We start from the raw sequence: 17991 nt of genomic DNA, 5'->3' as shown, positions 1-17991 counted from the left end.
TTCCAGTGGTCAATGTGCCTGTTTTTGTAGCAATACTTTTCCGTTTGGTTACTGTATTTTTGTAGTATACTTCAAAATCAGGTAATGTGATTCCAGTTTTGTTCCTTTTGCTTAGGATTGCATTGCTATTCGGGCTCTTTTTTTTTGTTCCATACTAATTTTAAAATAGATTTCTCTAGTTCTGTGAATAATGTTGTTGGTGGTTTGTTAGGAATGGCATTGAATCTGTAAATTGCTTTGGACAGTATATCCACTTTAATGATATTGATTCTTCTTCTCCATGAACATGGGATGTTTCTTCCATTTGTTTGTGTCTTATGTGATTTCTTTGAGCAGTGTTTTGTAATTCTCATTGTAGAGATCTTTCACCTCCTGGTTAGCTGTATTTCTAGGTATTTTATTCTTTTTGTGGCAGTTGTGAATGGGGCTGCCTTCTTGATTTGGCTGTCATCTTAGCTGTTGTGTATAGGAATGCTGGTGATTTCTTGTACACTGATTTTTGTATTCTGAAACTTTATTAAGTTGTTTATCAGATCTAGGAGTTTTTGGGCTGAGACATGGTGTTTTCTAGATACAGAATCATGTCATCTACAAACAGGCATAGTTTTACTTCCTCTCTTCCTATATGGATGCCTTTTATTTCTTTCTCTTTCCTGATTGCTCTGGTCAGGACTTTGAATACTAGATTGAATGGGAGTGGTGAGAGAGAGCATCTTGTCTTGTGTTTATTTTCAAGGAGAATGCTTCCTGCTTTTGCCCATTCAGTATGATGTTGACTGTGGGTTTGTCATAGATGGCTCTTACTATTTTGAAGTATGTTCTTTCAATACCTAGTTTACTGGGAGTTTTTACATGGATTGATGTTGAATTTTATCAGAAGCTTTTTCTGATATAATTATGTGGTTTTTGTCTTTAGTTCTGTTTATGTGATTTATCACATTTATTGATTTGCATATGTTGAACCAAACTTGCATCCTGGGAATTAAGCCTACTTGATCATGGTGAATTAGCTTTTTGTTGTGCTGCTGGGTTTGGTTTGCGAGTATTTTGTTGAGGATATTTGTGTTGACATTCATCAAGGATATTGGTTTGAAGTTTTCTTTTTTTGTTGTGTCTCTGCAGGTTTTGGTATCAGGATAATGTTGACTTCATAGAATTAGGTGTGGAGGAGTTCCACCTCCTCGATTTTTGGAGTAGTTTTAGTAGGCATGGTACCAGCTTTTCTTTGTACATTTGGTAGAATTTGGCTGTTAATCCATCTGGTTCTGTGCTTTTTTTGGTTGGTATGCTATTCATTACTGATTGAATTTCAGAGCTCATTATTAGTTTAGTCAGGGAATCATTTCTTCCAGGTTCAGTCTTGGGAGGGTATATGTGTCCAGGAATTTATCCATCTCTTGTAGGTTTTGTAGTCTGTGTGCATAGAGGTGCCCATAGTAGTTTCTGATGGTTATTTTTATTTCTGTGGGGTCAGTGGTTACATCCCCTTGGTCATTTCTAATTGTGTTTATTTGGATCTCTCTTTTCTTCTTTATTAGTCTAGCTAGCAGTCTCTCTGTCTTACTAATTTTTTCAAAAGACCAACTCCTGGATTCGTTGATCTTTTGAATGGTTTTGTGTGTCTCAATTTCTTTCAGTTCAGCTCTGATTTTTGTTATTTTTTTATCTTCTACTAGCTTTGGGGTTTCTTTGTTCTTGCTTCTCTGATATTTTCCATTATGATGTTAGGTTGTTAATTTGAGATCTTTCTAACTTTTTGATGTGGACGTTTAGTGCTATGAATTTCCTCTTAATACTGCCTTAGCTATGTCCCAGAGATTTTGGTAAAGCATACCTACTTTTGTTAGATCCTATGACCTTAGGCTAGGGATCAACAAACTAGGGCCATCCCCACAGGTGAAATCCAGACCTCTCCATGCTTCTTTAAATAAAGTTTTATTGAATTATAGCCATAAATGCTCTCAATTTTGCATATTGCCAGTGGTTGCTTTCCCACTGGAAGTTGACAGTCCCTAATTCAGTTCCGAAATGTTCCAAAATTCAAACTTTTTTGAGTACCAACATGATGCTGTAAGTAGAAAATGCCACATATAAGTATTTAACACAAACTTCGTTTCATGCATATAATTATTAAAAATATAATTTCTCACCTTCACTGCCTGTAATCCCAGCACTTTGGAAGGCTGAAGTGGGTGGATCACCTGAGGTCAGGAGTTCAAGACCAGCCTGCCAACATAGTGAAACCCTATCTCTACTAAAAATACAAAAATTAGCTGGCCGTGGTGGCAGGTGCCTGTAATCCCAGCTACTCAGGAGGCTGAAGCAGGAGAATCACTTGAACCTGGGAGGTGGAGGTTGCAGTGAGCCAAGATCACCTTGTTGCACTGCAGTCTGGGCCAAAGACTGGGATTCCATCTAAAAAAAAAAATATATATATATATATCTCTACACACACACACACGTGTGTATGTATGTATATATATAATTTCTTACCTTCAGATTATGCATGTAAGATGTATATGAAACATAAATGAATTTTTAATTTAGACATATATATTCAAATATTTCTAAATCTGAAAATAGATGAAATTCAAAATACTTCTGGTCCCAAGCATTTTAGATAAGGGATACTTTACCTGTACAATATCAGACTTGAGTAGTTGTGGCAGAGACCGTATGGTCCACAAAGCCTAAATTATGTACTATCTTATCCTTTAAGGAAAAGGTTGGCGATATGATCTGCCTCCAATCATATAGTCTGATTGCAGTTAACTTATTATAATAAACATTTATATGGCACCAAGGAATTGTTATCAAGTTAATCAGAAATTTCTGAAGTTTATAATTAAATTTGCTGTCTCTCTCTGTAGATCCAAACACCATCTGGCACTGTCTGTGAAGAGGCTTTGGCAGTATTTGGTGAAGCAGGAAGAAATTCAGGAAACCTTTATCAAAAATATATTCACAAAGAAACGATGTCTACATGAGGTCTGTATAAGTTAAAACCTATTTAATATTTTATTATTGAAATCTTTTATATTATTATATAACCATTAAAATGAGTTGGATTTTACAGATTTTTTGAAACACATTTTATATCATAAACATAGGCAATTAATGCTTAGAAAAGTGTAATTTAGAAGGGGGCAGTATTTTCATAAATCAATTTAATTTAATTCAAATTAAAATGGGACTTTTTTCTTGAAAAAAATGTTTAAGATTCCGCATCTTGTTTCTTGTATTTTGAATTGTCATGATCATCAATTTAAGAGAGAAGATAGAAATTTTCTATGATTTTCATGTGACAATTAAAAGAAGTCTATCTTAGAAGTTTAGTTGTAACTGGGTTTGTATACTGAAAAATTTTTATTTTATGTATTTATTTTTTTGAGACGGGGTCTCTGTCACTCAGGGTGGAGTACAGTGGCATCATTTCAGCTCACTGCAACCTCTGCCTCCCAGGCTCAAACAATCCTCCCATCTCAGCCTCCCAAGTAGCTGGGACTACAGATGCATGCCACCATGCCCAGCTGATTTTTTGTATTTTTGGTAGAGACAGGGTTTCACCATGTTGCCCGGGGTGGTCTTGAATTCCTGAACTCAGACAGTCTACCTGCCTTGGCCTCCCAAAGTGCTGAGATTACAGGCTTGAGGCACTGCACCCAGCCAACTTTTTAAATATGTACATTTTCTTTTCTGTGGATTATGCTTAAATTAATGAAATTTTACAAACCCAAATTAACCTATGCTGTAACTGGTTGCTTATACCTTGATATTATCATAATGGGTTTTTGTTTTGTTTTGTTTTGTTTTTGGTCATTTAGTTTAGTGCTAGTAATAAGTACCAGTTTCATGATATGGGGAACTTGCTTCTTTCATTTGGAAAGTTTTGTTACTAAAAAGTTCAGGTGAACTAAACAGTAGACATAGTGATGTAGTCAATTATTTTTGTCTCCTGGACTGATAACAAAGAGTTCAGAACTGACATTTGGTATGTGAACCACATTTTGCGTAGCACTGAACTAGTCTGAAAGCAAGCTTTGTACAGTTTTTGAAGTTGGAGGAAACACTGAAGATATTTCAGTTGAAGAAATAAATTGAATGGCTTCACAATAGACAAGCAGAAAGCAAGATGACATCTAACCTTTCTGCCTTCAAGGAAAATTACATATGTATCTCATTGTCTCTCAATTTAAGCACCAATTTTAAGTGGAAACTGTATATGCTGTTATTTATTATTTGCCTCATTTTGTAAATGTATTCAAATCAACCAAGTCGGGAAACAGTGTGTAGTATTCTTGCTGACTTAGAAGAATTTTGACCTGAGTACCTTTGTATAATATTGAAATGTAGACAAACATGAATGTATTTCATTTGTTTATTTGATCTTTTTTTAAAAAAAAGTTGACATATTTGACTAATCTTACAAAAATCTTATTTTTCTACTGCTGATATGTTTGGGTATTTGGGAAATGAAGTAGTTCTGCAAACAATACAAAGAAACTATTGAACCGTTAGATTGTCTAGTTGATCCAGGAATAGAATCATTAAGGAAATAGTAATATAATCAAGCCAGAATACATAAATGTAGCAAATAATAAATATAACTACACATTTTAAAATTTCTGTTATTCTTTGGAGTTTCATATCTCAAGAAAATTTTTAAATTACTTTTATTGTAATTATTTTAATCAGAAGCATGAACATGAATATGAATGTTGGACTGACAGTTTGTGACTATCAGTAAGCTAAATGTTTTCTTTGAATTTTGGTTTTTAATTCAAAATGACTATAGTAGCCCTTACTTTGCAGTGTTTTAATAAGTTTATTTAAACCTTGACACAATTAATGGTAGTTATTAAAAGTTTGTTGTTATTGCTTTGTTTTATTCTTGATAGTGATACTCTTAAAAATAGTGTCTTTTTGATAAAGAATATGAAAAGAAAAATGTTACATAGTAAAGCATAGATTTGAATGGAATTAAATAGAATCTTTATAGAGTTTGTGTAAAATTAATCTTTACTGGAAAGATTACTAGCCTAGTTTTAGTATTAACAGAATCACCTTCCATCTCTTATTTTTCTAAAATGATGATTATACTTAAATATTTTAGTTGAAGTCATGTGATTTTCCAGGTGGTTAAGAGATACATATATGACAGGCCCTGTATTTTGGATAGCAGGTGATGGGAGAGTATTCTGAGAACTGCTCTTTCTTTCTTTATGTGTTTGAAAATGAAGTTTTATTTACAGTTTCTTCATCTGACCCTAAAATCCTGGTTTTCCACAGATCTTTTCTTTTCCTGTATAGTAAAGTTTACTGGTACATGTGTTTTAAAATAGAATGTCTTCTCTCTTTGTATTTAAATAGAAAGTACAGACAACTGCAATTAGATTAAGTCATTCTTAATAAAAACTTGGGACTTGACACCTCCCATCATTGTTCCCAATTCCTTTTTCTGTTTTTTTGTTTTGTTTTGTTGAACTTTCTGAGAAGAACTGAAAGTCTTGGAACAACTCTTTCTTTAACAAGTACTACTATTCCCTTTTAAGAAGTATATGTGCTTCCAAGCTATTTATTGACTGTTTCTGTCTTCATCAGTGGAAGAGAATTAGATAAATGTAGAAATTGAAATTTTCTAATCAAGAGATTTTCCTGAAGGTTCAGATGTGGAGATAAGACATAGCAGCGAGTAAGAGAATAATTCGACTTTGTTGATAGTGCTCTGACACCAGTAGCTCTGATTATTTTAATATAAAGTACTTTGGTTTCAATCATGCTTTAATGTCAACATTTCGAAGTTGAGTAAAAACTTCTTAGGGATAGAATAAAAATTATAGTGGTAGTTAATGAGTTCTGAGGGATTAAGTTTTGCTCATCCCCTAACCGTGCACCCTCACACATGCTTCTTATAAGGTGTATGAAATTTTAAGAATAATAACTCTATATAGTGTTCTTTTCTAGTAAATTTGGTTTAAAATATAACATTTAAACAATCCCCAGTATTTTGCGTGTTACATCTCATCTTTACTCTTTGTCATGTGGTTATTCTTTCTTGATGAAGTCATTAGAGGACAACAGTGAAACCATCAAAAATTCTATGATGGAGGAGCCAAACATCAATAAGGTACAAAATATCATTCAACTGAAATTAGAAATTGCATTCTTTCACAAAAGAACAAAGCATTTGCATTTTAGTTTTAAACTGGTCTTGGTTTCCAATGGATTTAAAGTATTGTTCCCTCAGATTATTCTCCTTTTATTTTAACAACTTAAATACTGCAGTTGTAAAAGTGATTTCTGTTTTGTTAGATAAGAGAATGCAATTTTAAAGGGAGTTGAATGTATCTTGTTTTGGCTACAAATTTTTCTGAGTAAATATAACTAAAGTTCTTAATACATGTGATTACAATAGCAATTGTTTAGTAGTATTTTAATTCTACAAGTATCACTTTTGAAGTTAAAATTCTCTCCTATGATATTAATTCCTAAAAATATAGTAAATACTGTTACATAACATTTATTTTACTGGTAGCAACAGCATGTAGCAAAGTGCCTTAAGGGTACATAGTAAGTACTCATGGTACTTGAGAATCAAAGCACAAAAGATGAGAATCTGTATAATTATGAAATAACTCCTAGGTGTTCTGTGATTGCATATTCAACTATGACTTTATTTTATTTTATTTTTGAGACGGAGTTTCACTCTTTCGCCCAGGCTGGAGTGAAGTGGCGCAGTCTCAGCTCACTGCAACCTCTGCCCCCCAGGTTCAAGCTATTCTCCTGCCTCAGCCTCCTGAGTAGCTGGGATTATAGGCAGCCATGACCACACCTGGCTAATTTTTTTTTTTTTTTTTTTTTTTTTTGTATTTTTAGTAGTGACAGGGTTTTGCCATGTGGGCCAGGCTGATGTCAAACTCCTGACCTCAGGTGATCCACCCGCCTTGGCCTCCCAAAGTGCTGGGATTATAGGCGTGAGCCACCATGCCTGGCCAATTCAACTGTGACTTTATGAGGTTGATATTTAACTCATGTTTTTCATATTCTGTATTTAAAACAATCTCAGCAGTGATTTTTAAGTGAAAAATTTCTCAAAAAAATTTTTAAAGTTACTAATTTCTACCTCTTATTCTTTCCAACGGGAGTCTTTTGGTAAAATAGGAGAAATGATTCTGTGCAATTAATTAAAAAGCCTGATTTGATATCAGCTGTATATTATAACTAAAACTTTTGCAAAATAAGTATATGTGATTCATACTTTGAAAATTTCTAGTGGCCTTTGGGGGTTTTGAGGGAATATAATTCAAACTTTTAATCAATTAACACTTTTCCTTGCCTGGGTATTGATGATTACTTACTACTGTCACTGTCTACACATTATCAGGTATTCTTTTTTTTTTGGAAGACAGAGTTTTGCTCTTGTTGCCCAGGCTGGAGTGCATGGCACAATCTCAGCCTACTGCAACCTCCACCTCCCGGGTTCAAACAATTCTCCTGCCTCAGCCTCCTGAGTAGCTGGGATTACAGGCATGTGCCACCACACCCAGCTAATTTTTGTATTTTTAATAGAGACAGGGTTTCTCCATGTTGGTCAGGCTGGTCTTGAATTCCCAACCTCAGGTGATCCACCTGCCTTGGCCTCCCCCAAAGTGCTGGGATTACAGGCATGAGACACCGCACCCACCCACATATCAGGAATTCTTATACAAACATTTTTGTTTTGATACTGTTTATAAAATGTTAATAATCAATGTTGTATTTCTATAGTCATCTTCATGCTGTGTCAAAATGCAGTCTTTTTGAGGGGTGAGTTAACATCATTTTGGCCAGCATTTTCCAAGCCCACTGCTATATAATTTTTAAAAAAACTTTATAAGATATGCCTGACCTAAAATAACTACATATATTTAAAGTGTAAAACTTGTTCAATTTTGGCATGTGTCTACACTAGCGAAACCATCACCACAACCAGGATAATGATTATATCCATCAGTCCCCAGAATTTAATCCCTCCCTTCTTTTTCTCTTTCACTTGTGCCCTCTTCCCCAAGCAACTACCGAATTTTTTCCTGGCGTTAAAGATTAATTTGTTGTTTTCTGGAATTTTATGTAAATAGAATCATATAATACATCATTTTTGGTTTATAGTCTGTGTCTGTTGACTTAGCATAATTATTTCAAGATTGATCTGTGTTGTGTGTTTTAGTAGTTCTTTCCTTTTTATTATGATGCTTATTACATTATATGGATATACCATAGTTTACCTGTTAATGAACACTTGAGCTGATTTTATTTTGGACCTATTCCAAATAAGGCTGCTTTGAATATTCGTGCACAAGTCACATTGTATGGAAAAATGCTTTCATTTCTCTTGTGTAAATGCCTAGGAGTGGAAAGACTGGATCATGTGGTGGGTATATGTTAAATGTTTTATGAAACTATTCAAATATTTTCCAAGGTGGTTGTACTATTTATGTACATTCTCAATGGGTGGTGTACAAAATCCCATTCTATTTTTTTTTTTTTTTTTAAGGCAGGGTCTCACTGTGTCTCCCAGACTGGGTGCAGTGATGTCATTATGGCTCACTGCAGCCTCGACCTCCCAGGCTCAAGCAGTCCTCTTGCCTCAGCCTTCTGAGCAGCTGGGACTACACGCATGCATCACCATGCCCAGCTCATTTTTATTTTTTGTAGAGGTGGGGTTTCTCCATATTGCGCAGGCTGGTCTCAAACTTCTGGGCTCAGGCAATTTTCCCACCTCAGCCTCCTGAAGTGCTGGGATTACAGGTGTGACCCACCATGCCCAGCCTCGCCTTACATTCTTACCAACAGTTGGTGTAGTCTATATTTTCATTTTAACCATTCTAGTAGGTATGTAATAGTAGTTCATTGTGGTTTTAATTTGCATCGAGCATCTTATCACATGGTTATTTGCCATTTGTCTATCTGCATGAATTGCCTTCAAATGTTGTGTTTATTTTGTATTAGGTTGCTTGTTTTCTTAATTCAGTTTTAACAGTTATTTGTATGTTCTGGATAAAAATCATTTATCAGAAATGTGATTTGCAAATATTTTCTCTTATTCTATGGCTTGTCTTTTCATTCTCTTTACAACGTGCTTTCATTTTATGTATTTATTTTTAAACAAAGTCTTGCTCTGTTGCCTAGGCTGGAGTGCAGTGATGTGATCTTGGCTCACTGTAATCTCCACCTCCCAGGTACAAGCAATTCTCAGGTGTGCACTACCACACCTGGCTAATTTTTGTGTTTTTAGTAGGTGAGTAGACTGGGTTTCACCATGTTGCCCAGGCTGGTCTCGAACTCCTGGCCTCAAGTGATCTGCCCACCTTGGCCTCCTAAAGTGCTGGGAAGAGGGGCGTGAACCACCGCAGCCAGCCACAAGCTCTTTTGAAGGGCAGAAGTTCTAATTTTGATGATGTCTAATGTATTAGTTCTGGTTATTCATTTTCTTTTGGTGTTGTATTTAAGAAATCTTTGCCTAACCTAAGATCACAAAGAGTTTCTCCTATTCTAAGTGTTTTAGAGTTTTAGTATTACATTTAGGTCTATAATCCATTTCAAGTTAATTTGTTTACATGGTGTGAAGTATAGACCTCAGTTCTTTGTTACTGTTGTTGTTTTTGCATCTGTATTTACAGCATTATTTGTTGAAAAGATTATCTTTTCTTTCACTAAACTATCTCTTTCACCTTTTCAAAAATCAACTGACGCAGATGTGTAGGTCTAATTCTGGAGTGTATTTTGGGCCATTGATCCATCTTTATGATAATAGCTCACTGTCTTTATCACTATAACCTTATAATAAATCTTGAAGTCATGTATTATAAGTCCTTCAAATGTATTCTTCATCTAAGTTCTTTTTTTTTCTTTTCTTTTTTTTTTTTTTTTTTTTGTTGTTGTTTTTTGCCTTATCACTCTGACTTAGAACTTCCAGTCCAGTGTTGAATAGAAGTGATTACCAGCAGACGTTACTGCCTTGTTTCTGATCTTGGGGAAAACAGTCTTTTATTATTAAGTAAAATGTTTCCTTTAGGTTTGTTGTAGATGTCCTTTATAATTTTGAGGACATTTCTTTGCGTTCCTACTTTGTTAAGAGTTTTTAATAAGAAAAGGATGTCGGATTTTTATCAAATGATTTTTTTTTTTTTTTTGCCTACTATTGAGATGATCATGCTTTTTTCTTTTTTAATATGATAGGTTAATGAATTTTTTAAAATGTTAAACCAATCTAGCATTCCCAGCATAAGCTGTACTTGGTTATGATGTGTTATCCTTTTTATATATATAGTTACATTTGATAAAATTTTAAGAATTTTTACATCTATGTTCATGAAGGATATTAGTTTGTAGTTTTCTTACAGTGTTGTTTGTGTTGGTCTCAGATTAATGCTAGACTCTTAGAATGAATTGACGGAGATTCTCTCCTCTTTAATTTTTGGGAAGAATTTTTATAGAATTAGTGTTATTTCTGAAGTGTTTGGTAGAATCCTGAAATTTTTTAAATGACAAAGTTGTGTCTGTCTTAGTTATTGTGAATAATGGTGCTATGAACATTGATATACAAATATCTCAGTCTCTGCTCTCAGTTTTTTGGGGTATATACAGAAGTGGAATCGCTAGATCATATAGCAATTCTGTGTTTAGTTTTTGATCTGCATAATCTCTTTAAATCTCTTTTAGCATTAATATTTGGATTCTTTTTTCCTCACATATCCAGCCCAATCAAAGCATGGCATCTTTACAAAGTGTGACTTGAAACTTTAGGAGATCTTTTAAGATCATATTCATTGTGATTTTTTTTAACTCTAATGTTATGTTATGAGGCCTTTAACGAATACAATTATGTTCATAGCACACACAAGTTCCGTCTCTGTTTTTGGCTGACTGTATCATGTTCCTACTTCCTTCCCTTCCCAGCTTAGATTTCATGATCCATCATGGAATCAATCACTTGCAAACATCCTTATCTCTGTTCTTCCTACACTATACTTCCCTTGAAAATTCCCAAATCTGCTTAAACCCAACTCTTTGTCCTATTCTGTGCCTGCACTCAAGCAGCTGAACATGTTTGGAGGAAAAGCACAGACCCTAGAGCTTGCCTCACTTTAAATTTATTAGCACAAATCCCAAATTAACATAAAATTTACCCTGCAGTCATAATAAATTGCTCTATAGCAAATTTGTTTTCTCATTTTCATTTTCATACTTTTTCCATTTCCTCAAACTTCCAGTATTTGTTTCCCACTCCCCACATATCAATATATTTTGCTGTTAAAATAAGTGCAGTCAGCAGTGATTTAGCCTAACCTGCCCATCATCATCTAATTTCTGCTCTATATGCAGATATTTTCTTCTGCCTCCTTTAACAGTGAGTGAACTGTCACCCTTTTATTCAAGGGCAGATCTTTCACTTGTGCACAGATCTTACCTGCTTTCACCTACCCAAGGACTTGTCTTCAGTTCTTAGTAACTGAAGCCCATCCCCCTCTCTTCTCATCAGTAAATGTTGCCTCTCTCAAATTATTCTCATTTGCATGAGCAGATGTATTTTACTGTTTTGCCTTTAAAAAATACTCCATTTCTCTAGTCTCCGATATAGCAAAATTCACTTAGATCTGCCTATAAAGTCATTCAAGATTTAAACAATAATGTTGAAACACCGCAAACAAACCACCCAGCTTAAGAAATAAAACATTATCAATTCCGTTGAATGTCTCTATGATCCTTTCCCAGTGGACTCCCCTTCCTATTCACCAGATATCACATTCTCTCTAACTTAGTTATTATCTCCAGCCCACTCCACTGAGATTGTCATAGACATGGTCACCATTGACTTCCAGTATACTAAATTTAGTAGTCAATTATCTGTCTTCATATGATTCAACTTCTTAATACTCATTTGGTAGTGTTGACCCATAACATTTTTGTAAAATTGTTTCCTCACTTAGTTTCCATAATATCAAACTCTTCAATTTCTTATGTTAGCTAATTGATAACTACTGAATTGTCTTTTTCCCGTCCTTGAAATATTGGTTGCCCCAGAATTCAGTTCTTTAACTTTTTAGCTTTCCTATCTTTACTGTCTCTTTGGGTTATCTCACGATTTAAATATTAATATAATCTATATGCTGACAACTCTCAAATCTCTCTAGTCCCAACTAATTTCCCAAATCTAGACATTGCCTGCTACAAACCTACTCCCCACAGTTTCCTTCACTTATGTCCATCTCAGTAAGTGGTACCTTTACTCACCCAGCTGTCAGGCCTGATAACTAGGATTCATCCTTTTTCTTTCCTCCTTTTACTCACACTATAATTACAGCCCATTAACAAAATGTATCCCAATTCCAAACACTTATCACTGTCACCATTCCTACTGCCCCAATCCAATCCACTATGATCTCTCACTTCAGCTACTGTAGTTGCCTTTTAACTGGTTTTCTGGCAGTCATTCTCAAACCCTTTATGTTTTATCTCACAATAGCCAGACTTTTCAAAATCCACCAGTGGTTTCTCTGACTTAGAACAGGATATGAACTCTTTATTATGTCTTTTAAGACCCTGCAGCACCTGAACTTCTACCTTTATCTCTAGTCTTACCTTCTGCCACTTATGGTCATTCACAAATTTAATCTAAGACTTCTGAGATACCACCATTTCTTTGACCCACCCTCATGACATTCTGATTATGTATCTGACATGGCGTTCAGAGGTTTTGTATTAAAAAAAAAAAAAGTCACCTCAGTTGACTGTTATTCAGGTTATCTTGACACCACCTTGTTGAGAAACAATGTTCTTAGTAAATAATGAGGACAGGAATGTATTCCTACATAGAGAAAGGTTTTCTGAAGTTCATACCTGCAGGAGCTTTCCTCCCATACATGTAAAGTTTGAAAAAATTCCCCAGGTGAAACTGGTATGATCTCCCCCATCCTACCTTTACCAGCAAGTGGCACATCCCTCTATTCCATGGAGCCATCATCTTTCTCTGTCACCAATTTCTTCAAAACCTAAGAATGAACATTTAGTATACTTGAGATACCAGGCAGATTGGTAGGGAAGTTGGAATTTTGTCATAAAATTATGGAATTTGTTATATATATCATTAACAGATGATCAGCCTTTTGTAGTCAGAGCTGAGACTTCCCTTAGAAGACAAGTTGATCCTCAAGTCAACCAGAATGTTCAGCAAATACTGAAATTCATAAGTAAATTATACTTTAGATTAGAATATATTTGACTCTTTATATATGGTGACTGATTTTTGTTTGTGTAGGGGTATTTTGGTTTGGTTATCTTGTAAGTCTCTTTCAACTTTCCAATTGAGCAGTCATCTTAATTGCCTGTATTTTATTTATTTATTTTTTTGAGACAGGGTTTTGCTCTGTTGCCTGGGCTGGAGTACAATGGCTCGATCTCAGCTTACTACAGTCTCTGCCTCCTGGGTTCAAGCATTTCTCTTACCTCAGCCACCCAAGTAGCTGGGATTACAGATGCGCACCATCACGCCCAGCTAATTTTAGTATTTTTAGTAGAGGCAGGTTTTCTCCATGTTGGCCAGGCTGCTCTTGCACTCCTGACCTCAAGTGATCCACCCACCTCAGCCTCTGAAAGTGCTGAGATTACAGGCGTGAGCCACCACGCCTGACCTTAGTTGCTGTTTTTAAAACACTGCATATTCTGATCAGTTCTGTGGTCAATGGGCAGGCATTGGTGATATTTCTATCAAAATTTTGCAGGAAGTAAATTTATTGTATGATGATTTCAAATAATGTATGTGTTTCACAATAAGTCTGTAAACCTAATTCATTTTAAAAGATTGAAAGTTAGAATGACCAGGCGTGGTAGCTCACGCCTGTAATCCCAGCACTTTGGGAGGCCAAGGCCGCCGAATCACCTGAGGTCTGGAGTTTGAGACCAGCCTGGCCAAAATGGTGAAACCTCGTCTCTACTAAAAATACAAAAATTAGCCAGGCATGGTAGCAGGTGCCTGTAAGTCTCAGGCAGGAGTCTCAGGCAGGAGAATCGCTTGAACCTGGGAGGCAGAGGTTGCAGTGAGCTGAGACTGTGGGCCACTGCCCTCCAGCCTGGGTGACAAGAGCAAGATTCCATCTCAAAAAACAAAAAAAAAGATAATATGAAATAATGTCCTATATTAGGCAACAATTCAACTCTTTAATTGCCTCCTCTTTTCAACTTATTTTAGTAAGTGTTGAATTTACATAGTATTCTTTTCTAAGTCCAAAGATGTATACACTGTGTCTGAAGTAAGCCGAAGGTCAAATATATGTCCCCCATCTAAAGTACATAGAATTGTGGTTTATTTAGCTACTAAAATGATTACTCACTTGGGCAAGTTACTTTGCCGTTCAGGATTTCAGGTTTCTCTATAAATTGAAGGTTAACTACAACCAGCTGGCCAAATCTCACCTGCCTCTATATAGCCCATGAGCTGAGAATTTTTAAAGGTTTGAAAGAAATTGCAACAGTGACCCTTTGTGATCTGCAAAACCTAAATATTGACTGTCTGACCTTTTAAATTTCTTAAAATAGTATTAAAGAATTATAATGCTAAGAAACTTGGTAAATACATTTTGCTTTAATAGTTAGAATGTGTTGGTCTTTTAAAGTTAATTCACTGTGTCTTGGGCGGATAACCACTTAATGAAGTTGTGTGTTGTATCAGCTGTTTTTTTATGTGTAAAAAAGCAAGTTTGAAGAAATTTAAATTTCCCTTGTCAAACTTTGTTTTAGGGATGATTAACATATACAATAGTACCTTTAGAATTGAAATATCTAGTTTCTTAAAATAATTTATGCAAGTACTAATTGATAGGCACATATTATTAGTTCTATTACTAAAATCACTGCATTTTTGGATTTTGTTTCCTTTTATTTAGATAGAAGCAGATTTGGGATATCCTGGAGGTAAAGCAAGAATTATTCATAAGGAATCTGATATCATTACGGCGTTCGCTGTTAATAAGGTAAGTACATAGACATTCTTCTTTTGTTTATTAAGTATTTATAGTTGGATAATATATTCTGTTTTATCAGTTTATCCAGTATTTCTTTCCCAAAGCTGCTTCCAGTTCCTTAAATTGCAACCTGGATACTTCTTTTATTTTATAAAATACTATTTGATAATGTGATTTTGTTATATGATTTTGGATATGTAGCTGATAAAATACATAATGTTTTATTACTATGCAGAGAGAAGTACCAAATATATAGACAGTCACTTTTAGAATTTATACAATGTAGTACAGTAGTTAACCCACAGAAGAAGTTTTTTATATTCCTTATGAATATGTCAAATGTGGTTCTGGGTGTTTGGTAAGATTTAAGCTTATATGTGACTCAAATTCTCCCTCTTTGATTTATACCTCCAATAGTTGCCAAACATGTGCATTTTCTTAGTATTTCTTAAATTTCTACTTAACATCCTCCTTAGATGTCTGTATGCTCCTCACAGAAGAGGTGGCCTTAGGTAATACAGTCCAAGATTGAAATCTGTCTTAATCATTTTCCCCTTCTATCTCCCCTAATTGCCTTGCTGTGTAGTTCCTAATGACTTCTAATTATTCTTTTGTTTTCCTTCCATTAACTTAAAGGATATGTGTATCTTCTTTTTATGTATTCATAGAAGATACCTAAAGGAGATATTGTATACATATATATAAAATAAATTTTCATATGTTCCTAAATTTAAAATAATTTTTAAATATTATATAGATACATACCCTATAATATATACAGGGAAATGTGATATACAGGAAAATTACCCATTTAGTAATCCTTTCACCAGTTGGTTTTCTATCTTTTTGTGCTATGTCTGTCTGCTCTGAATTCTTCTGGACAGTATCTTTGTTGTTCTGCGTCCTTCACTTCATTTCCCTCTTAGACACCATTGAACAATGACTGGTTAAGGGGCTGATTCCAGATTTGCCTGCTTCAGACAGTTCTGTTGTCAAAGAAACAGCTCCGTGCGAAACAGACAAATCTGGAGTCAGCCCCTTAGCCAGTTGTAATATCTGTATAACGTGATATTATATATACATGTCAAATACAAAATTGTTGGCCAGATGTGGTTGCTCACACCTGTCATCCCAACACTTTGGAAGGCCAAGGCAGTAGGATCACTTGAGGCCAGGAGTTTGATAGCAGCCTGGGCAACATTGTGAAACCTTGTCTCTACAAAAAAAAAAAAAAAATATTATCTATACCTGCATTACCTGCTTTTTCTTGAAGAAAATATTATTTAAAATATTCTGTGCTATAAAAGAAACTAGTTGTTTTCTTCTTGAGTGTTTATATATAAGTACTAGTAATGAATAGTTATTCACATGTATAAAGTCTACAGGTTACTGTCTATGAATATGACTGTTTAATTTTTATTTCCCCAGATTTGCTATTTTTATATTTTTATTTATTTTTATTTTATATTTTATTTTATTTTATTTTAGTATATTTTGAGACAGAGTCTCGCTCTGTCGCCTGGGCTTGAGTGCAGGGGCACAGCCTTGACTCACTGCAACCTCCACCTCCCAGGTTCAAGCGATTCTCCTGCCTCAGCCTCCCAAGTATCTGGGACTACAGGTGTGCACCACTACGCCCAGCTAATTTTTGTATTTTTAGTAGAGACGGGGTTTCACCGTGTTGGTTAGCCAGGATGGTCTCGATCTCTTGACTTCATGACCCGCCCACCTCGGCCTCCCAAAGTGCTGAGATTACAGGTGTGAGCTACCGTGCCTGGACGATTTGCTATTTTTAATATCCTTACTAAATTTGCAGCTGAGAAATAATACCTTTGCTTTAAATTGCATTTTTTAAAATGCCATTGAGATTTTTTTTGTGATTTGTTTAGTTGGGAACTACCTGTGTCGAAAACTATGAAGGGTCTCAGATTTTACCTTAAATTAAAACTAACAGTTACCTTTCTGTTTCTGTTAGTTGCCACAGAAACAGTTCTCTTTGAGGCAGGCAGTGGATTGTTTAAACAGTGCATTTAATTGATCCATTAAACAGTTTAATGGATGCTATTAGAAGACATACGATTCTTTGATCAGAGACAAAGGACAGTTTATGTCTAACAGCAAACGCAATAACCAGAAAATCAGCACTTTACACTGGTTCCCTGAGCCACAATTTCCAGAGAATGATGGGAAGAGGGCCAGATGATACCTACCTTACCTACACACATAGTAGGTTATATTACAGGAGAGGATCACTGAGTTTAGGGAAACCAAATCTTTTATAATAGATAGTAAGTATTCTTGCCCTTTGCTCTGGAGGGAGAGATAATAGTTATATAAACATCCTGGTAATTGTACTGCAGAAAAAAGGACAGACATGACTCACTTATAAAACATGCAGAATTTGGGAGACCCGTGGAGAATTACCACCCAATAATCTAGCTATATCATTTTTTCATTTATTTCTAAGATCTCAGTTTTTTCTTAATAGTTTGTGTTAGAATCTTACATAGCAGTAATGGTAATCCTATTTTCTCTTTGATGTCATTATCTTCCTGTTTTCTGTTTTAAAGATATGCATTGATTGATTGATTGATTGATTGAGACAGGGTCTCATGCCTGGTGCCCAGTGCTGTGGTGCAATGTCAGCTCACTTCTGCCTCCACCTCCTGGGCTCAAGCAATCCTTCCACCTCATTCTCCCAAGTAGCTGGGACTACAGGTGCATGCCACCATGCCCAACTAATTTTTGTATTTTTTGTAGAGACAGTGTTTTGCCATGTTGCCCAGGCTAGTCTCGAACTCCTGAGCTCAAGCTGTCTGCCTGCTTCAGCCTCCTAAAGTGCTAGGATTATAGATGTGAGCCACCGCACCCAGCCAAGATGTACATTTTTGATTCATAGGCATTTAAAATTTCATGTCATTTAATCTTAGAAACTTTTCATTTGTAATCTTTTTCTGGCATACTTCTCCCACTGTATTTCTGTCCCTACACC

General features: G+C 35.2%; 1 protein-coding gene across 5 annotated transcripts in view; it reads left to right on the top strand.

Annotated features, from left to right (window-relative positions):
* DMXL1 (Dmx like 1) overlaps positions 1 to 17991 on the top strand; it is a 178854-nt gene that overhangs the window by 131302 nt on the left and 29561 nt on the right. For 2 of the 5 annotated variants that reach the window (XM_033181471.1, XM_033181472.1), the window contains 3 exons: positions 2871 to 2988; positions 6065 to 6127; positions 14922 to 15008. In XM_033181471.1, coding sequence (XP_033037362.1) covers positions 2871 to 2988; positions 6065 to 6127; positions 14922 to 15008 — 268 coding nt within the window. Of the gene's footprint in view, positions 1 to 2870; positions 2999 to 6064; positions 6128 to 14921; positions 15009 to 17991 lie in introns of all 5 variants that reach the window. The other 3 variants (XR_004430118.1, XM_033181474.1, XM_033181473.1) reach the window with 3 other exon arrangements.

This window comes from Trachypithecus francoisi, unplaced genomic scaffold (genome assembly GCF_009764315.1).
Source record: "Trachypithecus francoisi isolate TF-2019V2 unplaced genomic scaffold, Tfra_2.0 Lachesis_group2, whole genome shotgun sequence".
NCBI lineage: Eukaryota > Metazoa > Chordata > Mammalia > Primates > Cercopithecidae > Trachypithecus > Trachypithecus francoisi.
The sequence above is the reverse complement of the archived record's forward strand: the minus strand, read 5'-3'. Positions and strand labels throughout refer to the sequence as shown.